The sequence below is a fragment of the Gracilinanus agilis genome, chromosome 4 (assembly GCF_016433145.1).
Source record: "Gracilinanus agilis isolate LMUSP501 chromosome 4, AgileGrace, whole genome shotgun sequence".
Lineage (NCBI taxonomy): Eukaryota > Metazoa > Chordata > Mammalia > Didelphimorphia > Didelphidae > Gracilinanus > Gracilinanus agilis.
Genome location: NC_058133.1, coordinates 110,783,221 through 110,805,093, shown reverse-complemented (window position 1 = coordinate 110,805,093; position 21,873 = coordinate 110,783,221). Strand labels below are relative to the sequence as shown.

The following is a 21,873-nucleotide window of genomic DNA, read 5'->3' as shown; positions in this document are numbered from 1 at the left end:
CCGCCAAATAAAAGTGCCTCCTGCCCTCTTTGGGTTTTTCTTTTTTACCTTCGAGGGGGCCTTGCTCTGTGCATTCCTGAAAAAGGAAGTCTTGGCGGTAAAGAAACAGTCTTCCAACTCTTCATCCAGACTGCAGTACCCACTGCTCATGGTGCTGTCCACGGTCATCTACAGCGAGCACCCGCGACGGGAGGCCGCTCCCTAGCTCCTGGGCACAGGCCAGCCCGGGGGCAACGCGTGAGGTGGTGAGACCCCCGGCGAGCAAGAGGATTTCTAAATTCAATTCCAGTTCATCTCGCCATCCAGCCCGCTGGCCGGCAAGGTCCCGTGTGCCGCGCTCCCCCCGGCTCCTGCTGTCGACACCTCCTCGCCTCGCCTCGGATCCTCCGCTTCTCCTGGCTCTCCTTGCCCCCTCCTCCGTTTACTTTCCAGAAAGGCTGACTGGCTCCTCCGCAGGCTAACCTTTTCCCTTCTCCGCCCACGGCCCTCCCTTCCCCACTAGGCGCAGCTACCAAACGCCGGTGTCAGACCTGGGTGAGTTTCTTCTTTGCCTCCCTCTCCAACTCACTCACCATCTGTGGTTTCATCTCCTGTGTCGCAGCAGAGCTGAACATGCAAGCTCACCCTCTCACCACGGCCCCCGCCCCCTCTCCCCTTTCCTGCCACTCGCGGAGTTTGAAGTGGAGTTCAGAAGCCACTTCCTCTTGCAAGGTTTCTCTTCAGGCTGCCTTCAAGCTGTCAAGAGTCCTGGAGGGGGCGGGGCGGGCCCGGGTTGGGGCGCCTCTCTGGGGGCCCAGGTAAGGCTGGGTGATGGCAGCCCTCAAGACTCATTGGCCGCCTGGGATAAAGACATTCATTCTCTAGACGCCAGGAAACAGCCTACCCTTCATCATCTAGGGAAGATTAGGGGACATGAGCAAAACTATGCAAAATTATCCTTCCTCCTCTCTGATGGCCCGAGTAGCCGATCTTCTGGCTTTCTGCTGTGGACTTCTGGGGCAAGGAAGCTGGGTCAATGGCCAGAAAAATGAGGAGAGTCAATCAATGCCAAGCAATAGTATTTTGACTGAGAAGTGGACAGAAGAGACTTGCAAAGTCTTCACTGAACATGGGCAAAGTGTAGACGAAAAAATGCTGAGGTCCTGTCTCTCTCTCATACCCCTGGGCCAGGGTCTTTAGAAATTGCAGAGGGGGATTGACTTTTAGACCCTCCAGCTATTGCACAGAAACCGTTTCCATATTCTTGGATGACTAAGAGAGGTTTCTACGGGATTCTTTACCCAATCTCAACACAAAAGATGGCTCCTTGGCAAAGCCCCATTTGATTGGCTGAAATGATGCTTGAGAATTTGTGTTAGGCTGACTTACAAAGATGTGCACAGACCTCATGCCCTCCCAAAGCACATAAGATATGGTAATGCTGGTCATTTCCCTTTCAATCTCTGGTCCTCATGATGACAGATTTATAGCTAGGAGAGAGCTCAGGAGCTGTCTACTTAAAATCTCATTACTGTACATATAGGGAAACCAAGGTCCAGAGTGATTTTTAAAACATCTAACCTAAGGCCATACAGGTAGAAAGTGGTAGAGGTAGGGCTTGAACCCATAACCTCTGATTATGGAGCCAATATTCTTTTTCACTATACCATGGTGCCTCCTATGGGCTGGTGCTGGAACACATTTGTCTGTTTTCTTAGCATTATACAGGCTTAAAGATAATGGACTTAGAGCCTAAGGAAAATGTAGCAGTTCTTTAGGATACCCAGAACTCGTATATGGCTAGTCTTATGGCTCTGACTACCTGTAAGATCACAGAGAAGTATGCACTGACTTAATAGAGGCTTCTTTAACACTGAATCCCGGATGCCCCAAGACATGAACCATTTCATCCCAGAGAGCCCTTCCCCCAAGCAGAACCTGGTTCTTTCATCATTTAAATGTTCAGGCAGGTTCCCAAATGGAAACCTGGGAAAGGATATGACTCTGCCCTTCTCTACCAAACTACCAACTCAGTATCAAGTCCTGAATATTGTTCTGAGAAGACCTTCTTCCTCTCCATTTTTTAAACCCTTACCTTCCATTTTAGAATCAATGCTGTGTATTGGTTCTAAGACAGAAGAGCAAATGAGGGCTAGAACAATGGGGATTAAGTGACTTGGCCAGGTTCATACAGCTAGGAAGTATCTGAGGCTAGATTTGAACCCAGGATCTCCCATTTCCAGGCCCGACTCTATCCATTGAGCTACCTAGCTGCCTCAACCTCCTCCTCTTTCACAAATGCTAATAATAAATAATTCAGAGAGGGTATAGAATTTGTTCACAGTAACTAAAAAGCCCAGCTTAGGACAAGAACGCAAGTCTCCCAAGTCCAAGTGCTATATTTTTTCCCTTGACACCATATTGACTCTACATCTGTTGTTGCTGGGGGCAGGGAGGGGTGGGGGGAACGAGGGTTCCAACTGCAGTTTGAACTGGCTTCCTCTATACACAAACCTTTTTCCAGAAGCCTAGGAGCTCCTGGCAGGCACAAACATATGATAACTAAAACCCTACACCCCCAACCAGGCCTCCTGGGCTCACAAAAAAGTCAATACCAGTAGCTGCCTCTGCCTCTGGTCACCAGAGAACAAATGGCTTTAGGTGGTAGAGGTCAGAGAAGGGAACAGAGGATGTTAAAATAAGGCTGAAAGAAAAAGGTCCCTAATTTCAGCAGAGCAAACTTTTTTCCCCATGGGTAATTTTTGGGGTGCTCCCCACACCCACCCACCCACCGCTCCCCAGGAAGATCATCTGGGTTAGGGAAGCTGGTATGAGGCATCCCCCAGCCCCTTCCTTCGTTGAGCACACATTCCAAATCAAGTGTCACAGTGATGAATGATCCGGCGATGGGGGCTCTGCCCGTTACAGTAGCCATTAATAACAGGGGCACCGACTTTGTCCCAGGCGGGAATCTGGGTCCGCTTTCAGAAATGAGCCCCCAAACGACACCCAGCACTGCTTTGGGTTCTTAGAATGACTCAGGGCTCCCAGAAAAAGTCCTGCTGGGCCTCTCATTTTAAATGTGCACTTTTAATAGACTATTTAGAATAATCCTTTTAAACACTATATCCAAACTACTCCTCCAGGGAACAGAGAGGAGACTCAAACTGTGAGTGACCTCTTAGATGCCTGGCTAAGATTGAAAAGAATTCTTAAGCGATGGTGTTTTTAGAGGATGCCACGTGTCCCTCCAAATATGAGTATCGAGACCATTTTTGGCATGAAGCTTCATGCTTTCCATAGCACTTTTACCTCCATTTACCTCCCCCACCCCCAAAACAGTAGGCTTTGATTTATTTATTTTAAAAATCCTCACCTTTCATCTTAGGATCAAAACTGTGTATTGGTTCCAAGGCAGAAGAGTGGTAAGGACTAGGCAATGGGGGTTAAGTGACTTGCCCAGGGTCACACAGCTAGGAAGTGTCTGAGGCCAGGATTGGAGTCTAGGATCTGCTATCTCTAGGCCTGACTCTCAATCCACTGAGCCACTTCATTATCCCCACTGAGAATTTATTAAAGCCCTACTATGTGCCAGGCTCAGGGGATCCTGGTGATGAGCCTTTCTATACTTATCTAAGCTGGTCCTCATATAGCAATTGTACTGGGCTCTGTACCAGAATTTATCAAAATAACCTCATTAAAAGGCAGCAAGTAGTTCAGTGGATCGAGCACCAGGCTTAGAGATAGGAGGTTGTGGGTTCAAGTCTGGCCTCAGACCCTTCCTAACTATGTGACCCTGGGCAAGTCATTTAATCCCAGTTGCCTAGCCCTTTCTACTCTATTGCTTTGGAACTGATATTTAGTATCAATTCTAAGATATAAAGTAAAGATTTTTTTAATGGAGGCAGCTAGATGGCACAGTAGGGAGAGTGCCAAGTCTGAAGTCAGGAAAACCTATCTAGTCTTGATCTCCTAGCTAGCTGTGAGATCTTGGCAAGGTCACTTGACTTCTATCTTTTTCAGTTTTCTCAACTGTAAAATGAAGATTGTAAGGATCAAATGAGATATTTGTAAAACAGTTAGCATAGTGTCAGGCTTAACAAATGCTTCTTCCTTTTCATTAACTCATTAGTTTGTCACAAAGACCCTGTGAAGAAGGATAACAGTTTTACTGATAAGGAACCTGAGTCACAAAAGGGACCTACTCAAGGCTACCCAGCTAATTAATGACAGTACAGCCAAGAACTGAATTCTGTCTTTCTGACTCCTTTCTTTTAGTTCTGTAACACACTGCTTCCAAGTGAGTCCAGTCTTCATGATGAGACAGAAGTCAGGCAGTCTTGACAGGATCCCTAGATCTAGAAGGAATCTTTGTTGTTATTGTTGTTCAGTCATTTTCAGTCATGTCCAACCCTTTGTGAACCCATTTGGGGTTTTCTGGGCAGAGATATTAGAGTAATTTGCCATTTCCTTCTCCAGTTCATTTTACAGATGAAGAAACTGAGGTAAACAGAGTTAAGTGACTTGCCCAGAATCACATAGCTAATAAGTGTCAGGGGCTGTATTTGATCTCAGGACTTCCTACTCATTGCTCCACCTCCCTGCCCATGAAGCAGTCTTACTGGTTAACTATCAGTCAACAAGTATTTCTCCATCCTTACTATGTGCTAAGCACTGACTTGGAATCCAGAAGACCTGAAGTCAAATCTTGTCTGAGGCACTACTAGCTGTGTGACCCTGGGCAAGTCACTTTATTACCTTACTCTGCCTCTGTTTACAGATGAGGAATAATAATAGCACCTGTTTTGCAGGGGGGAATATGAGGATCAAATGAAATACTTTAGGTAACATGCTTCAAAAACCCCAAAGTGCTATCTAAATGCTAGATATTGTTACTTTTAGCCTGGTAGGTGCTGGGGACTGTGCAGGTGGAAAATTTGCCACCCTTGAGCTACATTCCCAGCATCCTTTTTAGTACATCCTCATTTGACGTACAGAATCTTGGGAAATAAATTTGGCTGAGACCCACACCACAAGGCTCTTTTTGGGCTTTGTTTTGGTTAAAGTGGCAAGTTTGGGTCTCTGGCCCTGTGCTCTGCTCACTTGGCTGAAGGAATCCCTTTCCCTTTCATTTTTGTTATTAAATCCTTTAATTTAAAAATTTATCCCTGAATGCAGGGACAGTTTCACTTTTGATCTGGATTCACAGTGCCTGACAGGTAATAATAAAAATGGTGATGTTGGTGATGGCTAGTATTTAGGTTACACTTTAAGATTTGCAAAGTACTTTTCAACTATTATTTTATTGTATCCTCACAACAAACCTGGGAGGAAAGGGTTATTATTATCCCCCTTTTACAGTCTAGGACACTGAGGCAGGTGGTGGTTAAATAATTTGCTCAGGTCACAGAGCTTAGTAAGTATCTGAAACCGGATTTGAACTCAGATCTTCCTGACTCCAGGTCCGATGCTCTATCCCACTGGGAAATATTCATAGTGAAGCTCTTTGTGGTGGCAAAAAATTGGAAAATAAGGGGGTGTCCCTCGATTGGGGAATGGCCAAACAAATTGTGGCATAGGATGATGATGGAATATTATTGTGCTGTAAGGATTGATGATCTGGAAGATTTATGAACTGGGAGAACTTCAGTGAACTGATGCAGAGTGAAATGAGCAGAACCAGAAGAACATTGTTCACAGAAAGTAAAACATTGTGGAAAAATCCAATATAATAGACTTTGCTACTAGTAGCAAAGCAACAAGCCTGGCCACTCCTGAAGGACTTATGTAAAAGAACACTATCCACATTGGGAGAAAGAACTATGGGAGTAGAAATGCATAAGCAAAACATATGACATCACTTACCACATGTATATATGGGTATGTGATTGGGGTTTAGGCTTTAAAAATTGCTCTATAGCAAAAGTGAATAATATGGAAATAACTATCAAGTGATAGCATTTGTACGACCCAGTGGAATTGCATATTGGCTCTGAGAGAGGGGAAGGGAAGAAGGGAGGGAAAGAAAACGAATTATGTATAAGTGGAAAAATATTTCAAAATAAAAATAAAAATCTATTCCACTGGGCCATCTAGCTGTCTAAATAGTAGGGTTTTAAACAAATGCTCATTTGTTCATTCATTCATTCAAGGATGTTTTGAGAGACTAGGGGATGTCTAACTTGGAGAAAACGAAGACTCAGGAATTGGAAGGAGAAAAGAATTGTCTTCAAATATTTGGAGGATTGTCACAGAAGATAAATTAAACTTGTTCTCTGTTCTAGAGGGCAGAACTACGACCACTCTCTATGGGGAGCCTTTCTTCATTTCCCTTAATGTTAGCACCTTCCTTCTGGGATTATCTCCATTTTATCCTTTCTAGAGCTTGTTTGTGTATAGCTATTTTACATGTTGTCTCCCTCATTAGACTGTGAGCTTCTTGAAGGCAGGAACTATCTTGTATTTTTCTTTGTATCCTCTCTTCTTAGCATTATGCCTGGCACAAAATACAGGTTTAGTAAATGCTTGTTGACTTGACTCAAACGATGAGCCCGAGTTAGATGGAGTAGGATTTTGTCTTATTAGAATTCTAGCAAAATTTTCCTAGTAATTAGAATTGTACAAAAACAATATGATCTGATAGCATTCCAAATACTTTCTTCACAACAGTGCTAAAGGAGCCATAAATTTCTACTATGATGCCTTATCATGAGATAACCAGAGGAAGATCAATGAAATATAAAACACTTTGCAAACTGTGTAAATATTATTACTATTTTGGAAGGTTCGACTATGCTGGAAAGGTTTTGAGTATTTTCCTGGAGATAGACTGTGTTTATATTCTGTGAACCAAGCTAGATAAACATTCAGGCTCAACACTCGTAGAATAGATTCTCTCTCACTCACTCCCCAGTGCAGCTAGTTGGCTTATCTTTGTGAGTTCGAATCTAGCCTCAGACACTTCCTAGCTGTGTGATCCTGGACAAGTCACTGTTTGCCTCGGTTTCCTCATCTGTAAAATGAAGTGGAGAAGGAAATGGCAAACTACTCCAGTATCTCTGCCAATAAAACCCCAAATGGGGTCATGAAGAGTCAGACACAACTGAACAAGTATAAGGAAGTTTTTCCTGGCATAAAACTGAATTTGACTCCTTTGCCACTTCTACATGGTTCTGCCCTCTGGGACCAAATATGACCCGTCTAATCCTTCCTCCACATGTATGGGAAGCCAGTCCAGTGGTTCATGTTTTGGACTAGCATAAAATGAAACATCCATGGATCATTGATCTGTTAACAAAATTAGGTTGTACCTAACCACAACCTGGGAGGCATATACAACAAGGATACAGCATGGATTCAGTTGAGTATAGCTTACCTGCTGCCTCTGCGTCTGAGGCCAGATTTGAACCCAGGAAGCTAGGTCTTCCTGATTCCAGGACCGCTGCTCTATCTATCCACTGTGCCATCTAGCTATCCCAACATTTAGAGCTTTCCAAAAGTGGAATGGGTTTCCCAGACAGGTGATAGGTTTCCCTTCAGTGGAGATCCTCAAGCAGAAGTTGGATGACCACTTGTTGGGTATGCTAGATCAAGGATCCCTTTGGGGTATCAGTTTCAAGAGATGGCTACTGAGGTCCCTCTCAATTCTAAAACTCTGTCAGTCTTTGAATAGAAACTCCTTGAAGGCAAAAACTCTTTCATTTTTGCTCTTGTATCCCTAGCACCTAGCCCAGTGCTTGGTACATAGTTAGAGCTTAATAAATGCTTTTAAAAAAACCAATAACCTCTTACCTTTGGTCTTAGAATCACTACCGTGTATTGGTTCCAAGGCAGAAAAGTGATAAGGGCTAGGCAATTGGGGTTAAGTGGCTTGCCCAAGACCCCACAGCTAGGATGTGTGTCTGGGACCAGATTTGAACCCAGACTCTCCTGTCTTCGGATCTGGCTGCCTAGCTGCCCCAACATATACTTTAATTCTCAGAAATTTCAGAGCAAAGATGATCATAGGGCAACAAAAATGTCAAAAGCTCTGGAGTAAATAAAGAAGCTCAAAGGCTTCAAGACAAGTGAGATGCCTTCTGCCTGAATGTCAAGAGTATCTTCTCCAAGGAGGGAGATGGGAGATGCTGTCCATGGCAAACTTGGAATAATATCACAAAACCCCAAACTGATGACATCCTGGCAGTAAGCAAACAAATGGTTAGTGAATTGGGAGTCATTTTCTAATCAATCATCCACCATTAGCCCCTCGATTGGTTGCTGTTGTTGTTGTTTTAATATAAAACCTTCCATCTTGGAGTCAATACTGTGTATTGGTTCTAAGGCAGAAGAGTGGTAAGGGCTAGGCAATGGGGGTCAAGTGACTTGCCCAGGGTCACACAGCTGGGAAGTGTCTGAGGCCAGATTTGAACTTAGGACTTCCCGTCTCTAGGCCTGGCTCTCAATCCACTGAGCTATCCAGCTGCCCCACCCTCAGTTTGTTTTTAAAAAAATTCTCACCTCCTCTATCTCTGTGTCTCCCTCTCTCCCTCCTTTCCTCTCTTTCCTTTCCCTTCTTCCCTCCTTTTCCCTCTCCCTTTCTTTCTCTCTCCCTCTCCTCTTCCCTCTCCCTCTTTCTTTCCTTACACATTTGTTTATTTTGATGGGTTTATAATATCAATTAAGCACCTAGTTATTGTCATCTAAAATTGTAAAGCTATGATCATGAAGTGGCCCTGATTTATTGGTCCAAATAGATCGTGCAATAATGGGGTAGAAATCGTGCCACATGTTACTGAAGGTTGCGAAAGTCAGCAGCTGCCAGGTACTCAGAAAGACACAATCAGATGGATAGAAATATGCACTGGGAGCTTCCTAACCTTTAAAAATGAACAGATGACAGATATCACTACTATAAATATACAACTAAAAATATCTTTGAGAATCCAAAACTATATTGCAACCAGAGCATCATTATACAGACGCAAGTTACCCAAAACTGCTTAGACAGTATCTATTCTAAAACAGAGAAGTGGCAAGGGTTAGATGAATGGAATTAAATGACTTGCCCAGGGTCACACAGGTAGAAAGTGGCTGAGGCCTGATTTTAACCCAGGACCTCCCAACTCCAGGTCTGGCATTCTATTCACTGTGCTACCTAGCTGTCCCACACCCAATAACTTGTTACATATGAAAACAAATGTCAAATTAAAAGAATAAAAAAAGACATTTAAAACAGCTTTAAGCCCATTAAATAAGCTATAGCTGACAAATGGAAAATGGATAAAAACAGTCTATCAGCATGTCCTATAAAAGTTTAACCTAGACAAAATCAGTCCACAATAAAAAGATCTTCAGCTTCTAGAAACCACCTTAGCCAGCACATACTTGATTTCCTTACCAGTCAGAAAGATATGGCAGCCAAGGCAATGGCACCTTTATTTATTTATTTATTTATTTATTTATTCATTCATCCATCCATCCATTCATTCATTCATTCATTCATTCATTCATTCATTCATTCATTTATTCATTCATTTATTTGTTTGTTTGTTTATTTTAAACCTTTATGTTCCATCTTAGAATCAATACTATACATTGGTTCCAAGTAAGAAGAGTGGTAAGGGCTAAGCAGTGGGGGGTTAAGTGACTTGCCCAGGGTCACACAGCTAGGAAGTGTCTGGGGTCAGATTTGAATCCAGGACTTCCCATCTCTAGGCCTGGCTCTCAATCTACTGAGCCACCCAGCTGCCCTCTGCAATGGTATTTTAAAAGCTGTATTTGGTGGGATAAAGTCTTATGGAAGAAGATGATGGAACAATGTAAGCAGAAAAAAAGTAAGTTATCAGCAGTTTCCCCTCATAAAAACTAGAAATAGAGAGAAAACAAGTGCACGGATGTCTCAGCAAAGGAACCAATCGAACACTGTCTCATGCCCAAAGCATCTGAAAATACAACTGGAAGGAAGATGCCAAACAGATGAGCAACTCAAAAGAGAACACGTCACGATTTTAGAAGACTCCTCCTTCTCCTATGAATGACAATGGAAACACTACCTTTGCACTCAACGCCACAATGCTCCATGGGCTTCCCAAAGAAGTAGAAATGGCACCAAATAAAGCAAAGATGAGAACATGCAGCTAGGCTAGACCAAGTATCCAGAGAAACAACACAGACAAAATGGTTTTTTTTGTTTGTTTGTTTTTAACCCTTAACTTCTGTGTATTGGCTCCTTGGTGGAAGAGTGGTAAGGGTGGGCAATGGGGGTCAAGTGACTTGCTCAGGGTCACACAGCTGGGAAGTGTCTGAGGCCAGATTTGAACCCAGGACCTCCCGTCTCTAGGCCTGACTCTCAGTCCACTGAGCTACCCAGCTGCCCCAACAACATGGTTTTGAAAGCTAGGAGGGATGGTTTCTCAAGATGGCTAAAAGAAGGGAGAATATCAAACATGTAGGAAAAAATTAGACATAATTGCTCCCCCAAATAATCAAGATGATGCCAATAACAAGTGGTCTTTATAAAGGTTACTAAGTTCCCAGGGCGTTTTTCTCTCCACTATTCCTTGTTTTTATGAGGGGAGGCTGCTAATAATATTCCCTTTTTTCTGCTCAGATTATTCCAACATCTTCTTTCATAAGATTTTATCCCCCCTTCCATATAACTTTTTTTTAACCCTTACTTTCCATCTTAGAACCAATTGTATTGGCTCCAAGGCACAAGAGTGGTAAGGGTAGGCAATGGGGGTTAAGTGACTTGCCCAGGGTCACACAGCTAGGAAGCGCTTAGGTCAGATTTGAATCTAGGACTTCTCATCTCTGGGCCTGGCTCTCAAACCACTGAGCTACCCAGCTGCACCCCCTCCCCCCCAGTATAACTTTTAAAACAACATTGCCTCGGCTGCCAAATCTCTCTGAGTGGTAAGGAAATCAAGTATTTGCCCATTCTCCCATTTCTACAAAGTTTTTAGGAGAATAATTAAATATATAGTATATAATAAATATGTATACCAAGGGTAACTCAGATGAAGGCTTGAGAAGGGAAGAGGAAGGTGTTCTAAATAATTATTTATATCCTCACAANTGTCTGAGGCCGGATTTGAACCTAGGACCTCCCATCTCTAGGGCTGACTCTCAATCCACTGAGCTACCCAGCTGCCCCAACAACATGGTTTTGAAAGCTAAGAAGGATGGTTTCTCAAGATGGCTAAAAGAAGGGAGAATATCAAACATGTAGGAAAAAATTAGACATAATTGCTCCCCCAAATAATCAAGATGATGCCAATAACAAATGGCCTTTATAAAGGTTACCAAGCTCCTAGGGCGTTTTTCTCTCCACTATTTCTTGTTTTTATGAGGGGAGGCTGCTAATAATATTCCCTTTTTTCTGCTCAGATTATTCCAACACCTTCTTTCATAAGATTTTATCCCCCCTTCCATATAACTTTTTTTTAACCCTTACTTTCCATCTTGGAACCAATTGTATTGGCTCCAAGGCAGAAGAATGGTAAGGGAAGGCAATGGGGGTTAAGTGACTTGCCCAGGGTCACACATCTGGGAAATGTCTGAGGTCGGATTTGAACCAAGGACCTCTCATCTCTGGGCCTGGCTCTCAATCCACTGAGCTACCCAGCTGCACACCCCCCCACCCCCGAAGTATAACTTTTAAAACAACATTGCCTCGGCTGCCAAATCTCTCTGAGTGGTAAGGAAATCAAGAATTTGCCCATTCTCCCATTTCTACAAAGTTTTTAGGAGAATAATTAAATATATAGTATATAATAAATATGTATACCAAGGGTAACTCAGATGAAGGCTTGAGAAGGGAAGAGGAAGGTGTTCTAAATAATTATTTATATCCTCACAATTCACAGATGACATTTTTACAATCATTTAGTTGACTGGAAGGTGCAGAGAACAAAAGATCCCATTGGATTGGCTTTTTGGCTATCAAAAAACCCCACATTTGTTTCAGTAGAGCAAATGCTGCCTTGGAGGCTCTCCTGCAACAAAATCTCTCCCAAGCACATGTTAAAATGAGAGAAGATGGCTTGAAAGATGAAGCAGACATATTTGGCTCCACCTCTGATAATATTAATATCTACCAAAGCATATAAAATAGAGGCATGCGCTCATCTGAGGAACTTATGATCATGGCAGCTCTAATAGGATTCTGGCACCTGAGCAAATGAGTGGAGAGAAGGAGGGGCGTTTTAGTGCATCGTCATGTCATCATTCAGTCCCTTTAGTTGTATCCAACTCATTGTGACCCCATTTGGGGTTTTTTTGGGCAAAGATGCTGGAATGGTTTGCCATTTCCTTCTCCGGCTCATTTTACAAATGAGGAAACTGAGATAAGCAGAGTGACGTGACTTGCCTGGGGTCACACAGACAGTAAATGTCTGAGATTGGATTTCAGTTCAGGTTTTCCCAACTCCAGACCCAAAACTCCATCCATGGAAGCACTCAACTACCCAAAGTATCATCACCCTTTATTGTAAAGTACGCTGATGGGGAGAAAAGGGAATTGGCATCTACACGGCGACGACCACTCTCACTCATGGTTTCAGTAGCCTGGAGATAGAAGTTATAGGAGCTGGGAAGCTTGAGCAATTGGGAGGCCAAGCTGGTCAAAGGGTTGGGATCAATACTGAGAAGACAAATGTGAACCAGGTACGGAACTTATTGGATGGAAAAAGGAGTTAGTGGGAGGTCTATGGGCCACAGCATCAGAGATCTGGACAGGGTAGTGTGAATTGCCAAGGAGAAAAGGATATCATTTTGGTTAATGATGATGTCAAAAAGAGGGTCTGGGGGACAGCTAGTGGACTGAGAGCCAGGCCTAGAGATGGGAGGTTCTAAATTCAAATCTGGCCTCAGACATTTCCCAGCTGTGTGACCCTGGGCAAGTCACTTGACCCCCATTGCCTACCCTTACCAGTCTTCTGTCTTGGAGCCAATACACATTATTGATTCTAAGGCGGAAGGTAAGGGTTAAAAAAAAAAAAAGAGGGTCTGAAAGTGGCAGTGGGGAACAAGGATTGTGCTAACTCATCTTCTTGGCTCCGTATGCCGGGGGATGTGAGAGAAACAGCAGCCAGTCTCAGAAAGGGGCGGAGGGTGAAAATGTGGTTTTTCAGGAGAAAGCTGGTTTGGGGGAGCACCAGAAGAAGAAAGGAAAAAGGAAAAGAAGAGATCTAGTATGAAGGGTGCTAGCATGAGAGTAGGGATCCTAAAGTTATTGTAGAAAGGGACAAGAGAGGGCTAGGACAGAGTTAACTATGGGAGGAGGGAAGGGAAGAGAATAAACATTTTCAAATAGCACCTACTATGTGCCAGTCACTTGCCAAGTTATTTTACAACTATTGTTTCATTTGATCCTTCCTATTACCCCTTGCGGTGGGTGCTGTTATTATCTCCATTTTGTAGCTGAGGAAACGGAGGCAAACAGAGGTTATGTGACTTGCCCAGGGTTACAGGGCTAATAAGTGTCCAAAGCTGGGCTCAGGTCTTCCTGACCCAAGGTCCAGCACTCTATCCACCATCCCACTTACCTGCTCTGATTGTTACTAGAGCTTAAATTCAACTAAATAGTTGGAAGAGGCTCTCTGAAGGCAAGATCTTTTCATTTATTCTAAGACTGGAATTTCTCCTGTGTTGTTCCCAGCTCTTTGTCATACACCCACAACAGAAGGAAGCAGAAAATATCCTGGAGAGGTGCGCCCCTAGAAGCTCTGGGAGGCTTACAGAATGGGGAGAGATGATTAGATTGGATCATGAGTTAAGGAATCCAGGTTCTACCTCCTTCTCTATCCCTAACAGGCTGAGTAACCTTGGACAAGTTATTTTCCCTTTTACAAATCTTCAATTTCCTCACCTGAAAAATGAGAGAGGTGGACTAGATGATCCACCAGAAAGTAAGTTCTCTTCAGGGAATGGTCTTATCTTTAAAAAAATCTTTGTATCCCTAACTTAACAGGGTCCTTCACTTGTTGTTCAGTTGTTTCAGTCTTTTCAGACTCTTTGTGACCCCATTTGGGGTTTTCTTGGCAAAGACCCTGAAGTGCTTGGTCATTTCCTTCTCTGGCTCATTTTACAATTGAGGAAACGGAAACAAACAGGCTTAAGTGACTTGTCCAGGGTCACACATAGCTAGTAATCTGAGATCAGATTTGAATTCAGGTCATCCTGATTCCAGGGTGGGAACCATTCACTGCACCATCTAGCTGCCCATCATGAACTGGTAATCACTGACCAAATGGCAATTCTCTCAATGCAAATTGGAAAATTACAGAAGGCAGAAAGAATTAAAGGGCAGCTGGGTAGCTCAGTGGATTGAGAGTCTGGCCTAGAGACGGGAGGTCCTGGGTTCAAAGCTGGCCTCAGACACTTCCCAGCTGTGTGACCCTGGGCAAGTCACTTGACCCTCATTGCCCACCCTTACCACTCTTCCACCAAGGAGCCAATACACAGAAGTTAAGGGTTAAAAAAATTAAAATAAAAAAGAAAGAATTAAGATTTTTTTTAGACTGAGAGAAAGAGGCCCCAAAAGATAAAGGAACAAAGGAGCACAGATTTTGAGCTTGAAGGACCTTTCTGATCATCCAGTCCAGCCTCTCTTTTTTAAGATAGGGATCTGAGCCCAGAATCAGTTACTGAATTTTGAGATTAGAAGGCACTTCAGTTACCCTCCAGTCCAACCCATTTATGAAAGGAATTTCTCTCATAATGTACTGACAAGTGGTTGTCCAGCCTCTGCTTAAAGACTGTCGAGGAAGAGGAGCCCATTACCTTTCTTTGTATTTTATTTTATTTTTCTCCCTTTTTATTTTTTCTATTTGTTCATTATATTAAAGTTTCCAGGTATCTCCCTCCCTCCCTTCTCTGTACTAAAGAAGGTATTTGACTATATATACTTATTATATATATATATGTATACACGCACACACATATATGGAGTATGTCTTACATGTCTCTATCATTTATATCATATACATCTTTTTCTGAAGGTGGACATACACAAGACTTTCTTCAAATGATATTTCTGTTGCTATATATAATATTCTCTTGCTTTTAGTTTCATGTAAGTCTTTCCAAGTTTTTTTTTTTTAATTAACTTGATCAAGGACAGCTAAGTGGTTCAGTGGATAGAGAGTCAGGCCTAGAGTGGGAGCTTCTGAGTTCAAATCTGACCTCAGACACTTCCTAGCTGTGTGACCCTGGGCAAGTCACTTAACCCCCATTGCCTAGTCCTTACCGCTCTTCTGCCTTGGAACCAATACTTAATATTGATTCTAAGATGGAAGGTGAGGGTTAAAAACAACAACAACAACAAATTAACCTGCTCGTTGTTTCTTACTGCACAGGCATTCATTATTTTTCCAAGCAGCCCATTCTACTTTGAGGCAAGAAGTTTTTTCTAGCATTACAATCTAAATGGACCTTTTTATAGCTTCTACCCATTACTCCATATTATGTCCTCCAGGTTTACATATACAGAACAAGTATAGTCTCTCTCCCATATGCAAGCCCTTCAAATACTAAGACTCGTCACATTCCTCCTAAGGCTCCTCTTCTCCAGGCTAAACATTCCTGCTTCCTTCAACCAGTCCTCCTATGACATGGGCTCAAGATTTTCATTATGTTGGTTGCCTCCCTCTGAACATGTTCCAGTTTATTGATGTTTTTTTTAATTCTTATTTTCAGTCTTAGAATCAATACCAATTATCAGTTCAAGGCAGAAGAGCGGTAAGGGATAGGCAATTGGGGTTAAGTGACTTGCCCAGGCACACTCATCTAGAAAGTGTCTGAGGTCAGATTTGAACCCAAGACCTCCTGTTTCCAGGTCTGGCACTCTGTCCACTGTGCTTCCTAGCTGCCTTTATCAGTGTTCTTCTGAAACCCTGTTGACCATAACATTTCCCAGTACTCTAGATGATGTCTAAAAAGAGCAGAGTACAGTGGGACTATTGCTTTCCTGTTCTTGGAAGGCATAGCTCTCCTAATATAGCCCAAGGTTACATTAACTTTTTTGGCTGCCACATCACACCAGTGACTCATATTGGGTTTGCCACCTGCTATAACCCTAGATTCTTTTCACAACAACTGCTAACTTATCCATGCTGCCCCCATCTCATATTTATGGAGTTGATTTTTTTGTGCCTAAGTGCAAGATTTTACATTCATCCCTGATGAATTTCATCATTTAAGATTTAGCTCAGTGAACTGACCTACCAAAGTCCTCTTGGATTCTGTCATCAAACGTTAGTTATCCCATCAACTTTGAGTCACCTGCAAATTGGATATGGCCGAGGATGTTTTTATCTGGGCCCGGGCCCTCTATGCCTTTATCTGAGTAACTGATAAAAATTGTTAAACAGCACGGGGCCAAGTATAAATCCCTGGGGTCTTCCTGCAGAGACTTCCTGCCACAAAGACAAGGGAAACATTTACAGAGTCTGGCCATTCAACCAGGATGGAATCCATTTGATTACATTATCACTGAATACTGTATCTCTCTTTCTCCACAAGAAAACTTGGAATGGAATATTTTATCAAAAACTTTCCTAAATGTCTAGGTAGACTAGATAACAATATTTTTCATTTGCTAGTTTAGTAATAGTGAAAAAAAAAAAAAAGGAAATGAGCTTAGTCTGGCATGACTTGCTTTTAATGAAGTCATTCTTGCTCTGTGATTGTCACTTCCCTTTCTAAATATTCACCAACCACGTCTCAAAATTTCTAGAATTTTCCCAGGAATCAAAGTCAAATTCACTGGCCTTTCACTTGCAGAATCTGTTCTGTTTTTTTGAAAATCGGAACAACGTTTGCTCTTCTCCCACCTTGTGGTTTTTCTTCTCTTTTCCATGATGTTTCACATAAATATTACTGACAGTGACCTTAAAATCACATCTGCCAGGCTTTCAGGGGCTAAGGATGTTTTTATCCGGGCCCAGGGACTTGAATTCATTATGGGTATCAAAGTGTCCTCTTATTATCTCTTTACTCATTTTAATACTTCCTACTAGTTATTTTTGTCTATTATCCCAATGTAAAAGCATTCTGAACCTTTACAGAGGAAACAGAAGGAAATTAAGAATTAGATTGTATTAGGAAAAACCTGGAAAGACCTACATGAACTGATGCAGAGTGAAACAAGCAGAACCAGAACATTGTACTAACAGCAGTATTGTATGATGTTCATCTGTGAAAGATTTAGCTACTCTCAGCAGTACAATGATCTAGGACAACTCTGAGGGACTTAAGACAAAGAATACTATCCACCTCTAGAGAAAGAACTATTGGAGTCAGAACACAGATCAAAGCACATGATTTTTCACTTTAGTTTTGTTAGGTTCTTATGTTGGAGTGTTGGTTTTATATGAATATTCTCTTAGAACAATGAACAATGTGGAAACATGTCTTATATGATAATACCTGTATAACCCAGATCAAATTGCTCACTATCCCTGGGAAGGAGGAAGAAGGAAGGGAGATAATTTGGAACCTATTACTTCAGAACTTATGTGCAAACTTGTTATTACCTGTAATTGTAAAATAAAATATCTTTTAAAAAAGAAAAATCAAATAAACAAAAAGAATTAAATGGCTCTATCTTCTCTGTGTATTGTCAGTTGTTGTTCCATCTATTACAAACAGGTTCTTGGACTTGGTTATCCATTTTTTTTCTTTTATTAATATTTACCTTCTGACTTAGAATCAATACTAAATATCTGTTCCAAGGCAGAAGAGCAATAAAGGCTATGCCATCTGGGTTAAGTGATTTACCCAAAGTCACACAGCTAGGAAGAGACTGAGAGCAGATTTGAACCCAGAGCCTCCTGTCTTCAGGCTTGGCTCTCTATACACTGAGTCATCTAATGGTCCCATCAATATAACTTTTTTAAAAACCCTTTTTGGGGGCGGCAAGGTAGCACAGTGGACAGAGCTCCAGGCCTGGAGTTGGGAGGATCTGGTTCAAATGTGGTCTCAGATGCTTCCTAATTGTGTAACCCTGGGCAAGTCACCTTAACCCAGATGGCATAGCACTTGATCTTCTGTCTTATAACCAATAATTACTATCCATTCTAAGACAGAAGGTCAGGCTCTTTTTGTGGTGGCAAAGAATTGGAAATTGAAGGGATGTCTATCAACTGTGGAATGGCTGAATAAATTGTGTATGTGTTGTTGGCGGAATACTATTGTGCTATAAGAAATGATAAGCAGGAGGATTTCAGAAAGAGCTGGAAAGAACTGCGGGAACGGATGCAGAGTGAAACAAGCAGAACCGGGAGAACATTGTATACTTTAAGAGCAATAATGTGGAATGATCAACTGGAAAAGACTTAGCTACTCTCAGCAATACAATGATCTAGGACAATTCTGAAGGACTTATGACAAAGAATGCCCTCCACCTTCAGACAAAGAACTATTAGAGTCCAGATGCAAGTCAAGCCCACTATCCTTCACATTAGTTTATTTACGGTCTAATTTGGGGGTTTTCGTTTTTTTTTTTCTGAGTGAGCTCTTACAACAATGACCAATATGGAAGGAAGTATGTTTTACATGACAATACATGCATAACCCAGGTCAATTACTTACCATCTTTGAGGAGTAGGAAAAGGAGGGAGGGAGACAATTTAGATCTCATATTTAGGAAAGCATATATTGAAAACTGTTATTACACGTAATTGGGAAAATAAATTATCTTTGAATTTTAAAAAAGGGCAGAAGTCTAAGGTTTTAACAAAATAAAAAAGTCCCTTTTTGTTTTTCTTAATTTCTCTTGCCAGCCTGAGAGGGAAGGTGACTTGCCCAAAGTCATATTGGCAGCAAAGATTCTAAATTCTAAAATATTTATCACCTGCATGTATAGTATTTATTAAGTGCCTACTATGTGCCAGGTACTGTGCCAAGGGCTAGGATATAAAAAGAAGCAAAAGAAAGTCCCTACTATCAATGGGAGAGACATCAGACAAAGGATTCTAGACAAACAAGATAAAGGAATTAATCAAAAGAGAGAAGGTACTCATTATGCAGTACTGGGAAAGGTAAGCTTTCTTCTCGTAGAAGGAGGGACTTTATTTTATTTTATTTATTTTATTTTTTCAAAACCCTTATGGCAGGGGTTAGGCAATAGGGGGTTAAGTGACTTGCCCAGGGTCCCACAGCTAGGAAGTGTCTGAGGTCAGATTCAAACATAGGTCCTCCCAACCTGCTACTCTATCCTCTATGCTAAGTAGCTTTCCCAAGAAGGAGAAAATTTAGCCGAGACTGAAGTTAGAGTTGAGAAATGGAGTGTCTTATTGGAGAAATAGTAAGGACGTGGGTGTAACTGGATGGCAAAGTATATGGAGGGGGCAGGGGATGTCGGAAGATGGGAAGTGTAAAAAGGGGTCAGGTTCAGGAAGGCTTTTAAAGTCAAATAGGATTTTATATTTGATTCTGGCGGTAATAGGGAGCCACTGGAGTTGACTGAATGTGGAGGGAGGCGGGGGCGACTTGGCCAGATTTTCACTTTTAGGAAACTCAGTTTAAAGGCTTATATAATTACATAAGATCGTGCCTGATTAATTTGGGCAAACCCCTCCTCAGAAGGTTCGTGGAGATGGGTGAGATTGGGACCCTGCGATGCCAGGGAGACCTGGGAAGCTTCGGGGAGCCAACACAGTGGCCTCTCCCTCCCTGCCTCAGCAGAAGCCAAGTTCTGAGCAAGTCCTGTTTGGAGAAACCCAAGAGCTCCTGTTCCTGCACCTCCTCAGCTCCCCCGTGTGATGGTACCAAGGAAAAGCACTGGGCCATCCATCAAAGGCTACAGAGGGCTAGGGTGGGCCAGGGAACTTCATCTTTCCATGGGGTTCTGGAAAAGCCAGATCAGGGTTTGGAAGACAAGAGGCTAGACAGCGATGTAAGCGAGGGGCCCCGAGCCAGGAAAGTTTGAATTCGGTGCCAGCTGAGTCATTGTCTCCCTGCAGGGTCGGAGTGGGATGCTCTTCACAGGGGCCCTGTACTTCCAAGTCTGCTGCAGGGAAGACGGGCAGGGACATTCTGTAGGAGATGGGCTCGAAGGGCCCTTTGAACTCTCACTGGCTCTGCTTCTACAGTGTCAACTTGGAAAAACACAGAACCACTAGAGAAGTCATAAAACCAAATCTCCCATCAGGAAAAGAGACAAAGTCCTTAATAATTGGCCGCCACCCAGAGCCAAGTGCCAAATAGCACCCAGAGCCAAAACGCTGGGGGGCTCACCGCCAAAGATGATTCTCCAAAGAATAACTGAACTTGGGGTCCTACATACCTTTTGGGGAACAGAGTACAGCAAACATACACTGACAGGTACCAAGCAGGCTTGGGAAAGAGGCAGTAGCTAGAGGATGGGGTATCAGGGAGCGGCCTAACTTATAACAGATACTAAAAGGATGGTTCCTGCCAGGTGTTGGTCTTCTTGGGAATGGATCTCTGACACATTGGGGGAGACGTCTAAGGCAAAAAGGGTGACTGAGGAGTTGAGCATTTCTATCACTCCTATTCAGAACACCTAATGGACACTTGGTGATCCCTAATTATCAATTCCAAGGCAAAAGAGCAGCAAGGTTAGTAAGGGCTGGGCAACTGGGGTTAAGTGACTTGCCCAGGGTCATACAGCTAAGAAGTGTCCGAGGCAAGATTTGAACCCAGAACCTAGGCCTGGCTCTCCGACCACTGAGTACCCAGATGCTCCTACCTGTGATTTTAAGTTTAATCTCATTATTTTTTTTTAAGTTTTTATTTTGAATATTTTCCCCTAGTTACATATTTCATGTTCTTTCCCTCTCCTTCCTTAGCTGTAATCTCATTATTAACATTTTGGTAAGTCTAGAAATCAAAAGGATAGATTAAGCTCTGGTTCATACTTGATTTATGAGGTTTAAATGGTCACAATGATTCAAAATTGGCTCTCCATGCTCCAGCACCACCCTGGCTCTCCTCTACCGCTCACTCACTCTTTATGAATAAGACTTTTCAATCCTCGGGGCCTCATGTACTCATCTGCGGTGCAATCACCTTGAATTCTCCTTCTCATCATCCTTTCCTGTGTTCTGCCTTCCTTCGAGTCTCAGCTAACGTCCCTCCTCTTGGGGTAGCTATATAGCTCAAGGGATAGAGTCCCAGGCCTGGATGCCACTTCCTAGCTGTATGAACCTGGGCAAGTCATTTAACCCCAATTGCTTAGCCCTTATCATAAGAATTTTGAAAAAAATAAGTAAAATAAAGACTCTTCTTCTGCCAGAAGAAAGACTGTCTTTCCTAGTACTCCCTGATGGGTGCCTTCTCTCTTTTAATTAACTCCCAATTTATCCTGCCTATATCTTATTTGTATAGAACTATTTGTGTATCGTCTCCTCTGTTAGGCTGCTGAGCTTCTCGATGGCAGGGACTGTCTTTTGCCTCTTTTCATATTCCCAGCTCTTGGCACAGTGCCTGGCACACAGTATCCATTTAATGAATACTAATTGAAGGATATATATTACACACACACACACACACACACACACACACACACGGATTGCTCCAGTTCCTGCCTATGTTGCTGGATCTGCAGAAAGGAAGAGTAGTTCTGGGTGCAGCACCCCTGGGATGGGGAGCAGAGAAAGTATTATTCTACGGGGGACTGAAGAGGGGAAAGATTTTTCCTGGGGGATTATCCTCTTTGAAGAAGCAATAAAAAATAAAGACATAAGAGGGCAACTGGGTAGCTCAGTGGACTGAGAACCAGGCCTAGAGACAGGAGGTCCTGGGTTCAAATTTGAGTTCAGACACTTCCTAGCTCTGTGACCCTGGCTAAGTCACTTAACCCCTGTTGCCTATCCCTTACCACTTTTCTGCCCTGTAACCAATACACACTATTGATTCTAAGGTGGAAGGTAAGGGTTTTTTTTT

At 42.6% G+C, this 21,873-nt stretch overlaps 1 protein-coding gene across 2 annotated transcripts in view; it reads right to left on the bottom strand.

Annotated features, from left to right (window-relative positions):
* Positions 1-21,873, bottom strand: part of RASSF5 (Ras association domain family member 5) — a 119,402-nt gene that overhangs the window by 42,823 nt on the left and 54,706 nt on the right. Inside the window, exon 1 of one of the 2 annotated variants that reach the window (XM_044671718.1) lies at positions 49-242. The exons of the other annotated variant lie outside the window; for it this stretch is intronic. Within the exon in view, the coding sequence (XP_044527653.1) occupies positions 49-168 (120 nt within the window). The 5' untranslated portion in view covers positions 169-242. Of the gene's footprint in view, positions 1-48; positions 243-21,873 lie in introns of those variants that run through there. 2 annotated transcript variants of the gene reach the window in all.